At 48.0% G+C, this 17,015-nt stretch overlaps 4 protein-coding genes across 4 annotated transcripts; 3 read left to right on the forward strand and 1 right to left on the reverse strand.

Moving 5' to 3' along the window:
- Positions 1–1,891: 1,891 nt before the first annotated feature.
- On the forward strand, positions 1,892–4,325 carry B0H65DRAFT_518881 (Alpha/Beta hydrolase protein; the record flags this gene model as incomplete). The annotated part of the gene is made up of 3 exons (XM_062828706.1): positions 1,892–2,791; positions 2,910–4,167; positions 4,232–4,325. Exons 1-3 carry the CDS (start codon positions 2,284–2,286, stop codon positions 4,323–4,325), a joined length of 1,860 nt encoding a protein of 619 aa, XP_062684316.1. The 5' UTR covers positions 1,892–2,283.
- A 180-nt stretch (positions 4,326–4,505) lies between these two features.
- B0H65DRAFT_546090 (uncharacterized protein) lies at positions 4,506–5,016 on the reverse strand (the record flags this gene model as incomplete). The annotated part of the gene is made up of 2 exons (XM_062829426.1): positions 4,506–4,521; positions 4,757–5,016. 2 exons carry the CDS (start codon positions 5,014–5,016, stop codon positions 4,506–4,508), a joined length of 276 nt encoding a protein of 91 aa, XP_062684317.1.
- A 255-nt stretch (positions 5,017–5,271) lies between these two features.
- B0H65DRAFT_456737 (coatomer epsilon subunit-domain-containing protein) lies at positions 5,272–7,154 on the forward strand. The gene is made up of 3 exons (XM_062826312.1): positions 5,272–6,086; positions 6,215–6,453; positions 6,546–7,154. The coding sequence occupies exons 1-3, from the start codon at positions 5,544–5,546 to the stop codon at positions 6,652–6,654; spliced, it is 891 nt and encodes a 296-aa protein (XP_062684318.1). The 5' UTR covers positions 5,272–5,543; the 3' UTR covers positions 6,655–7,154.
- Positions 7,155–13,069: 5,915 nt separating this feature from the next.
- Positions 13,070–16,839, forward strand: B0H65DRAFT_106743 (phosphatidylserine decarboxylase-domain-containing protein). The gene is made up of 4 exons (XM_062820497.1): positions 13,070–13,386; positions 13,475–13,519; positions 13,592–16,390; positions 16,449–16,839. The coding sequence occupies exons 1-4, from the start codon at positions 13,237–13,239 to the stop codon at positions 16,644–16,646; spliced, it is 3,192 nt and encodes a 1,063-aa protein (XP_062684319.1). The 5' UTR covers positions 13,070–13,236; the 3' UTR covers positions 16,647–16,839.
- The last annotated feature ends 176 nt before the right edge of the window (positions 16,840–17,015 follow it).

Raw genomic sequence — 17,015 nt, forward strand, 5'->3', positions numbered from 1 at the left:
CTCTAAAGCTCAACAAATCTTGACAACAGCAATCAACATTGTTGATCGAACTATCAGGATCAATCCTCACCACCCCCCACCACACCAGTGTGGCCTATGAGTCCTGCGTATCCGCTACCTCCGTCCAAGTCCTCGCTGTTATCTCTCTTCATCCATTTCATCTGCCTTCTCTGACGCACAACCCGGAACGAAAGCAGCCGGATGAGGCAATCACTCCATCCCCTCACACTTCCCTAAAATGTGATGGGTCCTTGCCACTTTGTCGAGCTCACACTGATTTTGCCTTCGAACACTACTCTATATGTCCGGTACGGCTGGCCAGAGTTGACATGCACAGCGAACGGACATGTACCGGTTCAACGATCCGTGATGTCCAGAACTCTTTATCTTTTCCGCACTCCAAGTAGTTCTCAACCAACGACTCGTGGTGGCGTTTCTGACTGACTGAACCAAAACAACATCCGGCACACCCTAAACTAAAGTGCTTTCGAAGCCAAAGCGTGCCTTGACAACAACAACAACAACTGTTTTGGCGTAGTCTATTCTGCCAGTCCTTTGACCATTGCCACTCAGCAACTGTTCGCGACGAGAGGCCGATGATGCTTGCAGAGTAGTTCATGACACATGAGGATCAACCAATTGTTGATTCACCATGCACGAAGCTATTGTCAGAGTCGATGGGAAAGGTCGGATAGTCGTATCTGAAGCTAGGTACCATGAGATTGAATATCAGGATTGGTTCGCCAGCTCGTTGAAGATGGACCTGAGTAGTTGGTTTAGAGGTCTAGTTCCTGGAAATTGAACGCCAATGGTTAAAAGGTTTTAGAATCCGGTCATATACCAGGGATAGAAACGTATGAACAGAGGAAGGAAAGAAGGAGCTCAAACCTCAATGGTCCCAGGGTTTCTAGTTGCGATAGCGCGAGGTCTTTCTCAGAAAGTATATGATCGAATGTCATGGGACTTTCCAAGTCATCACATGTCAAGCAGCGCAGCGCTGCTGTACTGCATCGATACGATGCCATGCGCCTGCCATCGCTCCTGCCATCATTCCTGCCACCGCTCCTGCCGCGCTGCCCTCCCCCAGACATCGGACGACAGACCCCCTCCTTCCCGCGCACCTCCCCAGACTGGCCCAGGCAGCAGGCACCACAAGTGGCAAGCACCATATAAGGTCCGTTACCTAGCCCCTCTACCACAACGGGGAGCCCTGTGGTCTCATGGCGCAGTGGTTACCGTTGATGAATAACTTAGCGTGGCGGTTTTCGTAAAGTCTGCAGCTGGGGTATTGTCGTTCGTTCTACAAACCTACCTGGGCGACTTAGCTTTTTTGCATTTTTTATTTGATCGGGGAAGGGATGAGGATGTCGTAAATGATGGTTTGCGGTTTTTGTTTTTTGTTTTGAGGTTTAAAATGGGGGTTGTTGTTTGTAGTGTCGTTTGCAGCACCGTTCGACCGACTAAGATTTCGCCTTTTTGCACCTCCTCAGACACTCGGACACTCCGCATTTATGGTCTTAACACGAAACGACGAGACGACCTTGGTCTTTTAAGTTGTTTGAGGTTGGCGATTGCAAATGGCGTCGGCATGCTGCTCCCTCAAAGAGTTTGGGGTGTGCGAAGTTTGCTCTTCTCCTTGTTGGGAAGTTGAGAGAAATGTCTTCGAGTTTCTTGGAGAACATGGAGGCAAGATGGTCAAGCATCGTCACCCTCTCCATAACCGTGGTGTTTTTTTTTTTTTGGAGACAGTTCCGTTGTCCTTATGCGGCCGTGCTGTTCATTTAAGATGGTTTATTTTGCATTCGATGATGCTTTTGGTGATTGTATCGACGGAACTCTGAGTTCTTTGTCTTTCTCGAATCAGTCAAGCAGATCTTGAAGGTTCTTCATGAGCCGAAGGACGACAAAAAGAGGAAACAGCGACTCATGCGTTTTCGAATCCCGTTATGCAACGGAAGTGAATTCCACCGAGTTCCGTATAGCTAGTAGTACCCGGACTTCGTGCAACACAGCTGCATGTGCAGTTGATGTCTAGTACCCCGCCTTTTAATGAGACTCGATGATCGTGATGGGAATCGTGTACTCAACCATTGCCTCAACTACTGACGTGAACAGCACAGCAGAGTGCCAGGGCAAGTAAAGATATCCTTTTCCTTTTCATCCGTCATCATCCGCCTGCTCGAACCTCGCTAGATAATATTAGACCAACTCAGCACACCAAACAGCATCATACCAAACAAGCATACATACCAACACCCGAACCAGAACGAACCGCTACCAACCATGGGCGACTCTACTACTCACCCCCAACGAACGATCTACGGCCGCCCTCGCCTTCTCGACATCCAAACTACCGTCCCCGACCCACGAATCCTCTTCATGAAAAACGTCTTCATCCATCTCAAATCCTCCCCGTTCCCCATCCGCGCCAACGTCTACCTCCCCAAAGAACCCCAACCAGATATTGAAAAGAAATACCCAGTCATAGTAACCTACGGCCCCTACGGCAAGGACATCCCCTACTCTTCATTCCACCCGGGTTCCTTCGCCGAGGTCAACGCCGAGCAGCGGTCCGAGTTCTCCGCCTGGGAGACGCCCGATCCGGTGTACTGGTGCGGCCAGGGGTACGCGGTGGTGCGGGCGGACGAGCGCGGGACGGGCCAGAGCCCGGGGTTGTTGGATACGATGAGCAGGGACACGAGCGAGTGTTTCTGTGAGGTGATTGAGTGGTGTGCGGAGCAGGAGTGGTCGAATGGGAAGGTGGGGTTGTTGGGGGTTAGTTATTATGCTGGTGAGTGACTATGCGATGGTCGCTTGTTTAGTGTTGATACGGGGTTGGGTGCCGTGGTGGTTGAGAGAAGAAGGAGAAAAAGGGGGAGAATAAGAACGGTTATTGACAATCGAAACAGGTTCGCAATGGCGAGTCGCTGCTCGTCGACCGAAAGGCTTAGCGGCCATCATCCCCTGGGAAGGCATGTCGGACTACTACCGTGATCGGTGTCGACATGGCGGAATCCTTTCTAACAACTTCATCGATATCTGGTGGAACCGGCAGGTGCTGGTTAACCAGTATGGCTTGCCCGGCCGCTCCAAACTGGAGTTCCCACCTGACGGACCCGGCGCCAGGGGCCAGGAAGATACGATCGAAGGTGACCTGTCCGAGGAACAGTTGGCAGCAAACAGGAACGACCAGACCAAAGACAACGAGGCGCACCGGTTCCGCGATGAGGATTATTACGCCAGCAAGGAGTATCGACTTGAAGACATCGAAGTTCCTGTGCTTAGCGTGGCGAACTGGGGTGGCATCACGCTCCATCTGCGCGGGAACGTGCTGGGTTATATGTATGCCGGATCAAAGTTCAAGTATCTGCGTTTCATCACCGGTCGACACGATCTTCCGTTCTACTATAAGGAGCAAGTTGAGCTCCAGAAAAGTTTCCTTGATGCCTTTCTCAAGGGAGAGGACAGGGTCGGCTGGAGTGTCCCGGACAAAGTCTCTCCAATCGAGATAACGCTGCGCAAAGGTAATATCGGGTTCAATGATGCAGAGAAGGAGAAAGCGTACGAGAAAAGGTCAGAGGGCCAATGGCCGCTTAATTCAACAGAGTATACAGACTTCTATCTTGGATCTGATCACACTCTCTCCCGGAACAAGCCAAACCCGACCACGCCAAAGCAGATCGGATACAAAGCTCTCGGAAGCCTGGACAAGCCTGAGCTGGTACAGTTCATCTCGGCACCCTTCGAGAAAGAGACCGAGATAACCGGCCACATCGTGGCGCACTTGAATGTCTCGGTGACACCTGAGAACCCGCAGAACGAGGCAGACATTGACCTCTTCCTGACCATTCGCCATATCGACCCTTCGGGGAACGAAGTGTTCTACACCGGAACGGCGGGTGACCCCGTCCCTGTCTGCAAAGGCTGGCTCCGAGTGAGCAACCGAAAGGTCCACGAGGAGAATCCCAAGCACAAGCCGTGGCTTCCTTATAGAGAATACTTCTCGGCGGATGTTCTTCCCGTTAAGGCTGGGGAGGTGTACGGCGTTGACGTTGAGCTCTGGCCAACCAACGTGGTGGTGGGCGTAGGTGGTAGGATTGTGCTTGAGGTTGCCAGTGGCGACACGCAAGGAGCTGGGATCTTCCAGCACAACTCTGAGACAGACAGGTGAGTTTCCTTTTCAACGGTAGGATTCCCTGGGTTTGGTCGTCGCGTGCTAACATTGCTCCAGACCCGGTTCCAAGTTTGCTGGCCAGAACCATATCCATTTCGGAGACGGCTTTGACAACTATGTCACGCTGCCGATAATCCCAGAACTCATCTAATTTGTGCAATGTGGACGTCAGGCGATCTTTGGACAGCGATAAATGGTGTTGTATTCCAGAAGAAGGGGTATTGTATGCCTGGTGAATCGTTGTCCAGAACAGTGTTCGCTTTGCTAGTGTTGCCAAAAAATTTTGTTTGAACCCCAAGTGTTGTGTCCGTGGGATTGAGTGCCCGTAAATTTACGCTGAAAATGTGCTGTTCGTCGTTCGTCGTGACGAGATTCCCTCCCAGTCGCTGTGTCCTCCCTCCTCGTTCGCTCTTCCTGCTGTGCCTCCGCGTCCACCCCGGCATCCCCTCTTCATCCACCACCCCCGCGAGATACCCCAACGTTGCCACGCAACATCCATCAGCGTTGGCACAGAAAAACGTCTGGTGAGTTGCCGTTGTCCCCGTATCAGGCGTTCTCGAGTAAGCAGTTGTTTAGCCGAACTTTCTGGTGCCGCCCTTGAATTTCTCCTTGTTCTCCTCCTTCTTGCCCTTGCCGATCAGCTCCAGATGACCAGCTCTGGCGCCCAACATCTTCTCGGTTTTGGCCGCCATGCCGGCGGTGAACTTCTTCTGGACCTTGTCGGCCTTGGTCTTGTTCTTCTTGACCTTGGAGACGCCCGACTTCTTGGGAGTCTTGCCGCCCTTGGACCGGTTTAGTCCAGGGTTGGGCTTGGTGATTTTGCTGCCCGAGCCTTGGGCCATGTTGGCGGTGGTTCGGATTGAGTTTTTGAATGAGGCGACAACCGGATTGTGGAGGTCGCGCAGATTGAAGAAAAAGGGAAAAAAGAAGGAAATGAAAAGAGAAAATCGAAGAAGTTGCAGACAAGTCGACGCAGGCTGCTCACCGCCAAAATTATGACCGGCAGAATTCTTTCCAGACGAACGTGCGCACTGACCAATCCCCACATCCCCTCCACGGGCAAGCTGGGGCGGGCATGTTCCGCCTCCACCAGACAGCTCCACGTCGAGGTACCCGTTTGGCTGTCCACTTTCTACTTGGTGGCTTTATCCCCTATCAACCACTGAAGCTATACTGAACTGTCCATCATTCAACAATCAACAACAAACAGTCCCTATACCGACAACAACCAACAACTTTACGACATCAATACCTGGGTCATCCCATAATCTCACACCAGGCCGGTCCTCGACGCCAACTTAACCCTTGCCATTCGATCAATACCACCATCATCTAATAATCCTAAAACTCCCCCAAACCGATAATCAAGATGTCCGACCCCTTCGGAGCCGAGGCCGAGTTAATCAACATCGAGAGCCACTTCCACCAAGGCCAATACCAAGAAGTCATCGACTTCGACACCACCTCCTTCTCGTCCGAGAACGCCCTCCCCGCGCGCGTCCTCCAGCTGCGCGCGCGCATCGCGCTCGGCCAGGCCGAGGACGTGCTCGCCGAAGTTGCGGGAGAGAAGAAGCCGGAGCTCGAGGCGGTGGGCGCGCTGGCCCAGCTGAGCGCGGGCGACGCCGAGTCGGCCGTGGAGACGATCGAGCAGCTGGCGGCCACGGACGCGGGCGAAATCGGGATCGTCCAGGTCGTGGGCGGGACGGTGCTGGCGGCGGCGGGTAAAGCCGACGAGGCGCTGGCGCTGCTGCAGAGACACCAGGGCAACCTGGAGGCTGTCGCGCTGATTGTGCACATCTACCTGGCGCAGAACAGGACGGACTTGGCGGTTAAGGAGGTGGCCAGCGCGCGGAGGCTGGCGCAGGATAGTCTGCTGTTTAACCTGGCTGAGTCGTGGGTTGGGTTGAGGCTGGTTAGTTTTCTCCCCTTTCCCCCTTTTGAGCGAGACAGGAGGAAGGAGGATCCAGGAGGTCAGGTTGTGTGCGATTGGAATAAGCGGTTTTACTGACTCTTGACTTTTTGTCTACTACTACTCAACAGGGCGGCGACAAGTACCAACAAGCATTTTACGTCTTCGAAGAGCTTGCACAAGCACCCGCTACCTCTTCCGTACGGAGTCTCGTCTCGCAGGCCGTTGCCGAGCTCCATCTCGGCCGCACAGAGGAGTCTCAGGCTGCTCTGGACCAGGCGCTCAAGAAGGAGCCCGGATTCGCGGACGCCATTGCGAACCAGCTCGTCTGGAGCGTCATTACTGGGCAAGATTCGGCTGAGTACAAGGCGTACGTTACACATATACACACATGGCTCCGGTTTCCTACCTATGCCTCTCCTTTGTTACTTACACATGCTAACATATATGTCTGCTTTACAGTGCCCTCGAGCAGGCTGATCCCAACCACCCCTTCCTGACCGATTTGGCCGAGAAGAGCGACCTCTTTGACAAGGCGGCGATAAAGTACAAGGCCAAGGTTTCTGCTTAAGCGAATGCTTTGGGCGAGACGATGATGAACATGAAAGATATCTCTTAATTCACAAAAAGGGCAAGCGGGGGGAAGCAACGAGAGACGAAAGACGAGGGCGTGGAATAATGTTTGTTGAAGAGGATTCAAGGAGAACAAGAGAAGCTCTGTGACCTTGGTAGTGATGCTGACATGCGAGTATAAATACTAGACAGAGGAGTAATGGTTCTCACGGCAATGAGGTCGAGTCGATCCAATGCTTTCTGAACTTGGATCTTGGAAGATGTGTAGCAATGCACTATACAGCTGGGTGAATGAAAGCAGCATGTCGTATCTCTTTGCAGTATTCCGATACAGTAACCTTGGCGAAATGATCAAGGTTTCAACTTTCAGCCTCAATAGACCCGGGTACTGTCACGGGGGGCATTACAAAAAGAGGGTCTTGTTACGTGATGAGTTCCTTTTTGTATCTTCTCCGTACGAACCCCTTACGAAGCCCGCGAACGCGCCATTGATAGCCGTATTTCAATAAATTATATACGCGCACCGACCTAGCCAGTTATACTTAACCCTAATATATTTTATATAGCGTAGGCTAAGTATATATATATTATATGTGCTAGCAAAATTTGTACTAATTGAATTAATTGTAAAGAAAATAAAGATAAGGAGGAAAATTAGAACTTTTAAAAGCCTAGAGCGGCTAATTTTAAATATATAGGAATCCGTCCCCAATTATCCTTTCCGTTAGGCCTTACTAAGTACCTAATTTCTTCGTATACTTAACTACTTTTTATTTTAAATAACCTCTTCTTTTTTATTTTCGTAAGTTCTTTCTATATATATATTAATACCTTCCTTCTAGAAAGTTAAATATTAGGTAAGTGCTATATAGTACAGGCCCGTCGGTTAAGGGTCGGTACTAAGTCTTAATATATCCCCCCCCTTATTTCCTCTTATTATTACAATTTAATTAAGTCGAATAATTTATTTATTTATTCCGCGAAGGTTTCGTTACTATTTTAATACCCCTTATAATAATAGCTGGAATAGCAGCAGTATTATTTATACTATATTCCGCTAAAAATCCCCGGTTTAGCTCCTCTATAATTTCTTTTTCAAAGTTTATTAAGTTGCTATTTCATATTAAATTAATATAAATTTAATATATAAGTAGTATAAGAGAGTTAATTTACTTCTTCCTTATTTAGAAGGGGGCAGGCGTATGTAGAAGCGACGACGATTCGAAGAAATCGGCGGCGGGTTCTATTTATTCTAAAATATATTATGGAAGGTTTATAGGAACCTTAGAGTTATTAATAAGAGTGCTGTTTATTTATTTAGTATAAAATACTTCGAAATTACAGCCCTTTTTATTTTATTTAATTTTAAAAGTTCGATTTAAATATTCGCTAGACGGCTCGAATTCCCGAAGACTATTTAGCAAATTAAAAACCGCTTTAAGGAAATTAGGCTAGATATATAATTAATATATATAATATTATTACATTTATATTTAGTAGTATAATTATTTATATTACGTCGTTAAAGAATATTTATTAGTAATAATATTTATAAATCCTAATCGAATTTTGGGTATATAAATAAATATTCTCCTAGTATAATAAGTTTTTACTTATATTCATACTTAGGGAATTGTACGTCGGACTACTTATTGTTAATATATATGGCTTATATAGATTAAACCGGTACTATAAATAGATTAGACAATAGAAGTCGTCGCTATATATCTCTATAAATTTATTATCGGCATTTTTAGATTATTATATTAAATAAGCCTATTTTATATAAATTTATATAGATTTACGCTATTCACTTACAAATATTAATAATAACATTTAATAATATTGCCATTTACTTTAATGAATTTTGAAAGTAGGTATACCGCTACCGGCGGAATAAAATATAATTAATAAGCGTATTAAGTCTAATTATATTATTGATATATATATATATTAAATATAAGAATTAAATAAGTACTTTCTTATAGTTTTTATTTTTATTTAGGTAAGGTCGCTAATAAACGAATCGGGGTTAATTATTGAATATTTAATTATAATATATTTCTTACAAAATATTAAATTAGTAAAAATACATTTATATTATCCACTCCTTACAATTTCGACTACGCAACTAATAATCTAATCTAGTATACGTATCTAATAATTAATAAAAAGTAGAATTTATATTCTAATATTATATTTAAACGTATTAATAATACGTTTAAATAGGATTAAATTATAAAAAAAGCTTTTTATAGATTAATTCCGTTAATAGTAGGTGCTCTTAATACTTTAATTCGATATATTTTGACCCGATAATAGCGTACCGCGGTTTTCTATTGTGCCTTAAAATCCGCCTAGATTATATAGAGGATTATTTAAAAAATAGAAGAGATTGCCTAGCGTAATTAATGTAAGGGTTCTACGCGGTATACATACAGGTAGGCCTTGAAAAGAGCTTATAATTATCAACAAAGAGGAAAAGGTCCGAGCTAGTCTGGCACCTAGACTGGGCACAGCTAAATACACAACAGAGATAGGGCATAGAATGTGCCAGAAGACTGCAGGCAGCAGGCAAGCCCGCAGCAGGCAAGCCCGCGGCAGGCAAGCCCGTGGCAGGCACAGGCCTGGCTTATACAAGGATGCAAGCCAGGCATTACCTCTGGGCGCCAGCCCCATGACAATTAAATTTTAAAAATATTTATAATATACTTTTTTAATATTACATAAATCCCTTCCTATACCTATTATATATATACGTAATATTAATACTTCCTATTTATAAACGGAATCCAGAAAGGGTTTATATTATAATAAATTTGCCTCCAATTTATTAAGCCAGCCCTTCCTAAAGACTTATCCTTTATATAATTGGGTTAATCCCGAGATTATTATAAATCCTCCTAATTCGTATATATAATTAATATATATATTGATTTATAATAAAATCTCCTTAATTTACTTTAAATTAATTACCCTCCTCTACTTTAACTTAACCTCTCCTTTCTACCCCCTTAACCTAACCTCCCCCTTCCGTCTCCTTAAATTAATTAAAATTAAGAGGAGGAATAAAAGGAACGGGGAAAGGAGGGTAAAGGTTAAATGGTAGAAAAAAATTTAATTACCCCTATTAAATTTCGTATTTTAAAAGAAAAAATAATTTCCTTAATTATTAAATATAAAGAGGGTAATTAAAATAAAACGGTTATTCTTTTCCCCCCTTTCTAATAAACGTTTAATAAGGTTAAAAGCTTTATTTAGCATATTTTAAAGGTTAAAAAATATAAGGTACGTTTTTATTAATTATTAAAAATAATATAAAGAATATATATTAATAATATTTAAATTCCTACTACTTATAAATATAAGTAAACGAAAAGTAATAATAAAAGAATTATATTTAATAAGGATATTAACCTATTACTTATAAAGAAATAAGGGGAAAGGGAGGGAATTATTGGTAATTATTAATTATATATTCCGTATATAATAGTAAAAGAATAGAGAGGGACTAAATAAGGAATTAGGAAAGAGCGGAAAGAATTAGGGGAGAGCGGAGAGAATAGAGGATTTAAATTAGGAAACGGAATTACGTTATTTTATAGCTAATATTACGTACGTTATTTTATACTTTATATCGCGTTAGTTTACATCGTTTCGTTAGAATATTATAAATATTATTATATATTATATATATATAAGACGATATATAAGTATTCTTTCTATTTATATATATACGTAATATGCGTGACGGATGCGCAATTATAATTTGTATTTATAAACGTACCTATTAGGTTTGTATAGCCGGTACTTTCGGCTTAAGAAAAGTGGAGTATGCACGGACCTTTCTGGTGCCCCCTGTTACCTACCCCTAATAGACCCTCGGCTGAACAGTGATGGGTTGTGTGTGCAACTGGAAGATAAGAGAGGGCGGTTACGGATGGTTGGATGGCTCGATTGGTCGGACAGTCGGACATGAAAGTCGCACATCCATCGGAAATGGACGCCGCGCTCTTACATGTCGGTGTAGCGTGTTTTATAGTGGCGGCGCTATGTAGTCACGTAGTGGAAAAGGGGGCAGAGGGGTAAAGGGACTGATGTAATTCGACGAAGGAAGATCTCAGCCTTAAACTGGTAGGTGACAGCCGGACTTTGAGTGGCCTGATGTCACGGCGTCTGACGATGCGTTTGGTTGATGGTTGAATATTGTCTGTTGGGAGCTAATCACTTGAGAACAGTGAGAAGTCAGCCTTGGCTGAGTGATGTTGGCTGAAGTGATGATGAATGTGGCTTGTATCAGGGACCAGTCCTCTTTTAGCCTAAAGTATGAGGTTGTTGAAGGGGTCTAATGTCGTAGAACATTGCAGTGGCATCATCGAACGGCATACATCATCGTAAGTATCAGGGACGATTCGAAGGAAATGTTTGACCTTGAAAAGGCGGGGAAATGGAGATCAAATGATAGACAGAGGAAAGAAGAGTCGGGACGGCCTGTGATCCCGTCTTGCCCGTCTCCTGGGTATAAGGATAGGACCCACAACGGCGGCACGGCATCGCGGCGGACTCTAGAGGGGCGGCTCGGGCGGAAGCGGCAGCCCTGCCTGGCTTGGCTCTCCGTCCGCTGGGAAGCCGAGGAAGCTTGGCCTGCACGGTGCATCTTTAGGTGACCCCATTCCCGCTTTTTGGCTTTCACTTGTACAGTCTCAGAAGGGTCAAACATTCCAGGTTGTCAGCAAAAGTCCGAGAATAGAAACCTCATTGGGCTGGAGGAAACACACGACGGCCGACTAAACAGTCTGGATAACCTCGTGAAGACCAACCGCATCTTCATAGTTCATGCAGGTAATCAATCCACTGCTACTGACAAAGCCACTAGGTAACAGTTTTGCAGTGTTCCATCCATTCCCCGGAAAGCATCCTCGATTCGTGCAAGAGGTATTCGGAGAAATATTTCTTATCTAGCAGGTGACTATTGAAGAAGGCACTACGTACCGAGGACGCGGCTAGGTTGGGGATATGATTTGCATGCGCGGTTTTGGGGGACACGCTTTCTCTCTTCCAGCCCGTCTCATGTTTACACCATCCAGCCCCTCCCATAGGCTCATTGGAATGACGGCCCACCGCTTGTTTTTGTTGAGGGCCAACGGCGCGGTCAAGGAAGGTCTTGAGGGTGGTCAAGGTGGGAAAACATGAATAGCTTTGGCGGTTAATTTTTCGCTGTTGCCGCGTCATCTTGAGAGATACACCTGCATACATATGTACGATATGTGGATGTGGAAGTATCGTGATGTATTGGTGATGTAACACTGGGCTATGCACCTACCGCATGGGAGCCTTGGCTACCGTAGTGTACATTGGACAAATACCCAACTTCCCCTTTTTTGCGAATCGCGATTTGTTTCTTGACACGCGACCTTTGAAAGATGCGCCCCTGAAGATTTGGCCTTGTCAAGATACACTAAACAAACTAAATAAACCGCGGGCCCGAGTATCCGGCCGGAGATCCCCCGGGGTAGTCGGTAGCGTTAAGGCGGTGGACGAGACTCCTTGGCGGATTCAAAAAGTTGAAACTGTCCTCTGCATGTGTTCAAGCATCACGCGACGCAACCTTTCTTCCTTTCGAAACATCCCCAGAGGAACTTCTCCATTGTTTCCTCTTCAACCAAACCCGATATCAGCCTCACAGCCTCGATACACGAGAGAAGCATTGGATCAGTCGGAACAGTTCCAAGACTCCAAGCCCCCGCCGATCTCAGCTTCCACGACTTCCATCAATTGTCATCCACTTGGTCGCCCAGGGCCCCCCCTCCACTCGGGAATTCCATCGCATTGTCTATAAACCAGCAATCCCGGCCCGAATGACGTCTCCTCTGTCCTCCAGCTCCAGCTGACCCTGATACACCCGACCGTCACCGATTTCTCCAGCTCTCTGTCGAAACTCGAATGGCTCCCGCCCAGTTCGTCTCAAAGTCTGAGAGTCCAGATTCCTCTTTCCAATCGATCTTGGTGGTAAAGCTATAGACTTTTGCCGCGCCATCTTTGCATAACAACAACCCCTTTTACGTTTTGGTCATTAAAACGAGACACGATACCACCACCACCTCTTTTATTCTTGCCATTGAGCCCCGAAAAAGCATAAGGAACGAACCTGTTTGGGACCCTTTCTCCCCCACACTATTCCCCTTCCAAACATTGCACATCAATCGATTACACACACACAAACACACACGCCTGCACGACACCATCAGGGCACATCCATTACATAGCGGCGCTACCAAGTACCAACCAGGACAAGCAACTCAAAACAAGAAACTTGGCAGCAGCCACAAGCAGCAGCAGGCGCCCGCAGCACCATTGACGATTGACGACGCTTCCCCTACGACAAATCGACGCTTACGCAGTACTACGATTATCGGACCCCTCCTTTGCCTTCGGTTGCCCTGCCTTGCTTGGCTGATCCCGTCGTTCCCGTCAAGCCGTCAACCCGTCCGTTGGGCACTGCCGCTACTGCCAATATCCCCGTATATAGCTCCATAGGTACCCAGCCGGGCGACCCCGCTAGGTCCCCCTTCCCGCCGCCATGGTCCGCATTATTCCAAACCGTCTCAAATCATCCAGCAACTCCTTAGCAACTAGCAGAAGCGCAAGTCCAATGCGAAGCAAGGGCGATTCAGCAAGCCCCGAGGGGCGCAGAGACACGGGCTTGGTTCTGGATGTCAAGATCATACAGGTGTGTTTACAGATGTGGATGCGCGTTGGCCGCATGATCCGAATCGCATCGCATTCCAGCACTGACGGTTGTGTTTTGTTTACTACAGGCCAGAAACCTTGCGGCAAAGGATCGAGGAGGCACATCGGATCCTGTAAGTTATGCGGCAATAATACATCTTTGACAATTGGGTGGTGGTCTGACACTTGCTGCCTGCTGCGTCTAGTACCTCGTATTGAGCCTGGGCGACGCCAAATACACGACCTCAACGATACCAAAGACTCTCGACCCGATCTGGAACGAACATTACCAGTTTCCCATCAATGGCGCGCAAAGCCTTTCCCTCACCGGTATTTGCTGGGACAAGGATCGCTTCGGGAAGGATTACCTGGGCGAGTTCGAGCTCGCCCTTGATGAGGCCTTCGCCGAGGATGGAATCACAGACCTTGGGCCAAGCTGGTTCCCCTTGAAGAGCAAAAGGACCGGGAAGAAGAGCAGCGTCGTCTCAGGTGAGGTGGAGCTGCAATTGACCATCGTCGACAACTCGAATCCCGAAGCCACTCCCAGAGAGCTCTACGATCAGTTCATTTCCATCACCAAGTCCGCGCCTGTGCCCGATACCGCCTCTCAAGTGTCGTCTACGCGCTCCAAGAACGCATACGAATTTACCAATGGCGATAGCGACACCTTGGGTATTGTCTACCTCGAGATTGGAAAGATCACCGACTTGCCTCCCGAGCGCAACGTGACCAAGACCGGCTTCGATATGGATCCCTTCGTCGTCATCTCGCTCGGCAGGCAGACCTTCCGCACCAAGACGGTCCGGCACAATCTCAATCCCGTGTATAACGAAAAGATGATCTTCACGGTGTCGAATTACGAGCAAATGTACTCCTTCAACTTTACCGTCATCGACCATGATAAATATTCCGGCAACGACTTTGTCGCTTCCGTAAACCTTCCGATCCGGGAAATCATGGAAAAGGCACCAAAGCCCAACCCAGAAACCGGTCTCTATCATCTGAAGGATATCCCAGACTACGCTCCAGTGCAGAAGAGCGGTGGCCGATTCGCGAGATTGGGCCTGTCTCGGACGGCCTCTACTCAAAGCTTGAGCAAAGCCGCCAGACCTGGTCTTTCTAGGCAAAATTCCACGGCCGCAAAGGAACCATCGGTAGCTGGGACCCCTCTTCAGATTGCTGTCGACGGTGCTCATGATTTTAGCCGGACGAATACCCTTCCCCCGCCTAGCCCGGCCTTGCTGCCACCTGGGGAGTATTCCATTGCGGCGGCGGGTGCGGCTGCTACGGCTGGCGAGATTGCGCCCCAGTCCGAAGGGGACGACGACTTCACTTTCTTGACTCTTCCTCTCAAGATGAAGAACCTTGAAAAGTGGGAGTCCAAGCACAACCCTCAACTCTATCTTCGCATCAAGTACATGCCGTACCCAGCGCTGAGACAGCAGTTCTGGAGGGCACTCTTGAAGCAATACGACGCGGATGATAGCGGGCGCATCAGCAAGGTCGAGTTGACAACCATGCTGGACACCCTCGGTTCCACACTGCGCGAGTCTACCATCGATAGCTTCTTCCAGCGATTCCCCCATAGGATGGAAGGAGACGACTCGGATGATTTGATCATGGATGAGGCCGTCATTTGCTTGGAGGATCAGCTAGAGGCCAAGTCACGCTCGACCATACAGGGAATGGTCGACAAGGTTAAGGATAACGTAAAGAACCTCCTTCCTGGTCACGGCAAGGACTCTGGTACCACTAGTGACCTAGAGGACGCGGAGACTCCGGCCGGCGGTTCGCAGCTTGCCGATTCAACCATCAACGTACCAGATCTTGGCACCTCGGGTGAGGAAGGAGACCTGCTCGACCGTGATGACTTGAACCTTTCATCTAGCGGCGAGGAACACGTTGTGGAGATCAAGGAGTGCCCTATCTGCCACCAGCCTCGCCTGAACAAGCGGAAGGATACCGACATCATTACCCACATTGCAACTTGCGCCAGCCAGGATTGGCGCCAAGTCGACAATCTTGTGATGGGTGGCTTCGTTACTTCCAGCCAGGCCCAGCGCAAGTGGTATTCCAAGGTCATCACCAAGATCTCATACGGCGGTTACAAGGTTGGAGCCAACTCGGCCAACATTCTTGTGCAAGACCGTATTACCGGTCAGATCAACGAGGAGAAGATGAGCGTCTACGTCCGACTTGGCATCCGCTTGCTATACAAGGGTCTGAAGTCTAACAACATGGAGACGAAGCGCATCCGCAAGCTCCTCAAGAGCCTTAGTGTCAAGCAGGGCAAGAAGTACGACGATCCGAACTCCAAGGCTGAGATCCCCCAGTTCATAAAGTTCCACGGTCTTGATCTGTCCGAAGTCGCACAGCCTCTGGAGGAATTCAAGAACTTCAACGAGTTCTTCTACCGCGCCCTCAAGCCCGGTGCGCGCCCCTGTTCGGCTCCTCACAACCCTCGCATCGTCGTTTCTCCCGCCGACTGCCGCTGCGTTGTCTTCAACAGCATCGACACGGCCACCAACGTTTGGATTAAGGGTCGCGAATTCACCGTCAAGCGCCTGCTTGGTGACGCTTACCCCGAAGATGGTGCGCGGTACGAGGGAGGTGCGCTCGGCATTTTCCGCCTTGCGCCACAGGATTACCACCGCTTCCATATCCCCGTTGACGGTATTATGCGCCAGCCCAAGACGATCGAAGGAGAGTACTACACTGTCAACCCAATGGCCATTCGGTCGGCGCTGGATGTGTATGGCGAGAACGTGAGAGTGCTGGTGCCGATTGACAGTCCCGAGTTTGGCCGCGTCATGGTTATTTGCGTTGGCGCCATGATGGTCGGTAGTACCGTCATTACGAGGAATGAGGGCGACGAGGTGAAGAGGGGTGAGGAGCTCGGATACTTCAAGTTTGGTGGTAGCACGATTGTTGTGCTCTTTGAGCCGGGCAAGATGGTGTGGGATGAGGATCTGGTGCAGAATTCGCTTCTGCCTTTGGAGACTTTGGTAAGTCTGATCCATCAAGTAACTCGTGTAGTGGTCGTTGACTAACAGTAACGAACAGGTCCGTGTCGGCATGTCGGTCGGTCACGCGCCTAATGAGCCGCAGTGGACTCCTGATATGCCCAAGGACGAGGGCGATATCACGGCCGAGGACAAGGCCAATGCCAAGCGCCGTATCCAGGGCCAGGTCGCCGAGGAGTCGCCGGAGGACAGCGGCAATGACGAGATGATCCCCCCTCCTCCGGCGATGGGACCATGAGGAAGTGGTCTCCGCCGTTGGGTTGGGTGGTTCAGGTAATTTTGTATTAGTCTTTGGGATACCGGTGTATGTTTATGCCAACCTGGTCTTGGAGCGCTGAGTTTGAGCGTCCTGCATAAAGAGTTGTAATGTTATGATTTTACGAAGTATCGATATTAGTAGCCTACCGGAAGCCGAACAGTCGTTGCATATCATTCCTTGGGTCGAACCACTGTTAAAGGCCTTGTGCGTTTTCTCCGTAGTATTTTTAGGGTATCATGACCAACAAAAACCAGTCCCTGGTTGTTCTCAACCTGCCACATACTCCCCGTCCGTTTTCCAACCCTAAACGCCTCAAAAAATGCACCATTTTACCTCCCATCATCTTCT

The sequence above is a fragment of the Neurospora tetraspora genome (genome assembly GCF_033439725.1).
Source record: "Neurospora tetraspora strain CBS 560.94 chromosome Unknown B0H65scaffold_2, whole genome shotgun sequence".
Classification (NCBI taxonomy): domain Eukaryota; kingdom Fungi; phylum Ascomycota; class Sordariomycetes; order Sordariales; family Sordariaceae; genus Neurospora; species Neurospora tetraspora.

Excerpts from the sequence above, each read along its gene's own strand:
- B0H65DRAFT_456737 (XM_062826312.1), top strand. The coding sequence starts at position 5,544 with ATGTCCGACCCCTTCGGAGCCGAGGCCGAGTTAATCAACATCGAGAGC. Across the intron at positions 6,087-6,214 it reads CGTGGGTTGGGTTGAGGCTG|GGCGGCGACAAGTACCAACA; the intron begins GTTAGTTTTCTC and ends ACTACTCAACAG. Across the intron at positions 6,454-6,545 it reads GATTCGGCTGAGTACAAGGC|TGCCCTCGAGCAGGCTGATC; the intron begins GTACGTTACACA and ends TCTGCTTTACAG.
- B0H65DRAFT_106743 (XM_062820497.1), top strand. The coding sequence starts at position 13,237 with ATGGTCCGCATTATTCCAAACCGTCTCAAATCATCCAGCAACTCCTTA. Across the intron at positions 13,387-13,474 it reads TGGATGTCAAGATCATACAG|GCCAGAAACCTTGCGGCAAA; the intron begins GTGTGTTTACAG and ends TGTTTACTACAG. Across the intron at positions 13,520-13,591 it reads GAGGAGGCACATCGGATCCT|TACCTCGTATTGAGCCTGGG; the intron begins GTAAGTTATGCG and ends TGCTGCGTCTAG.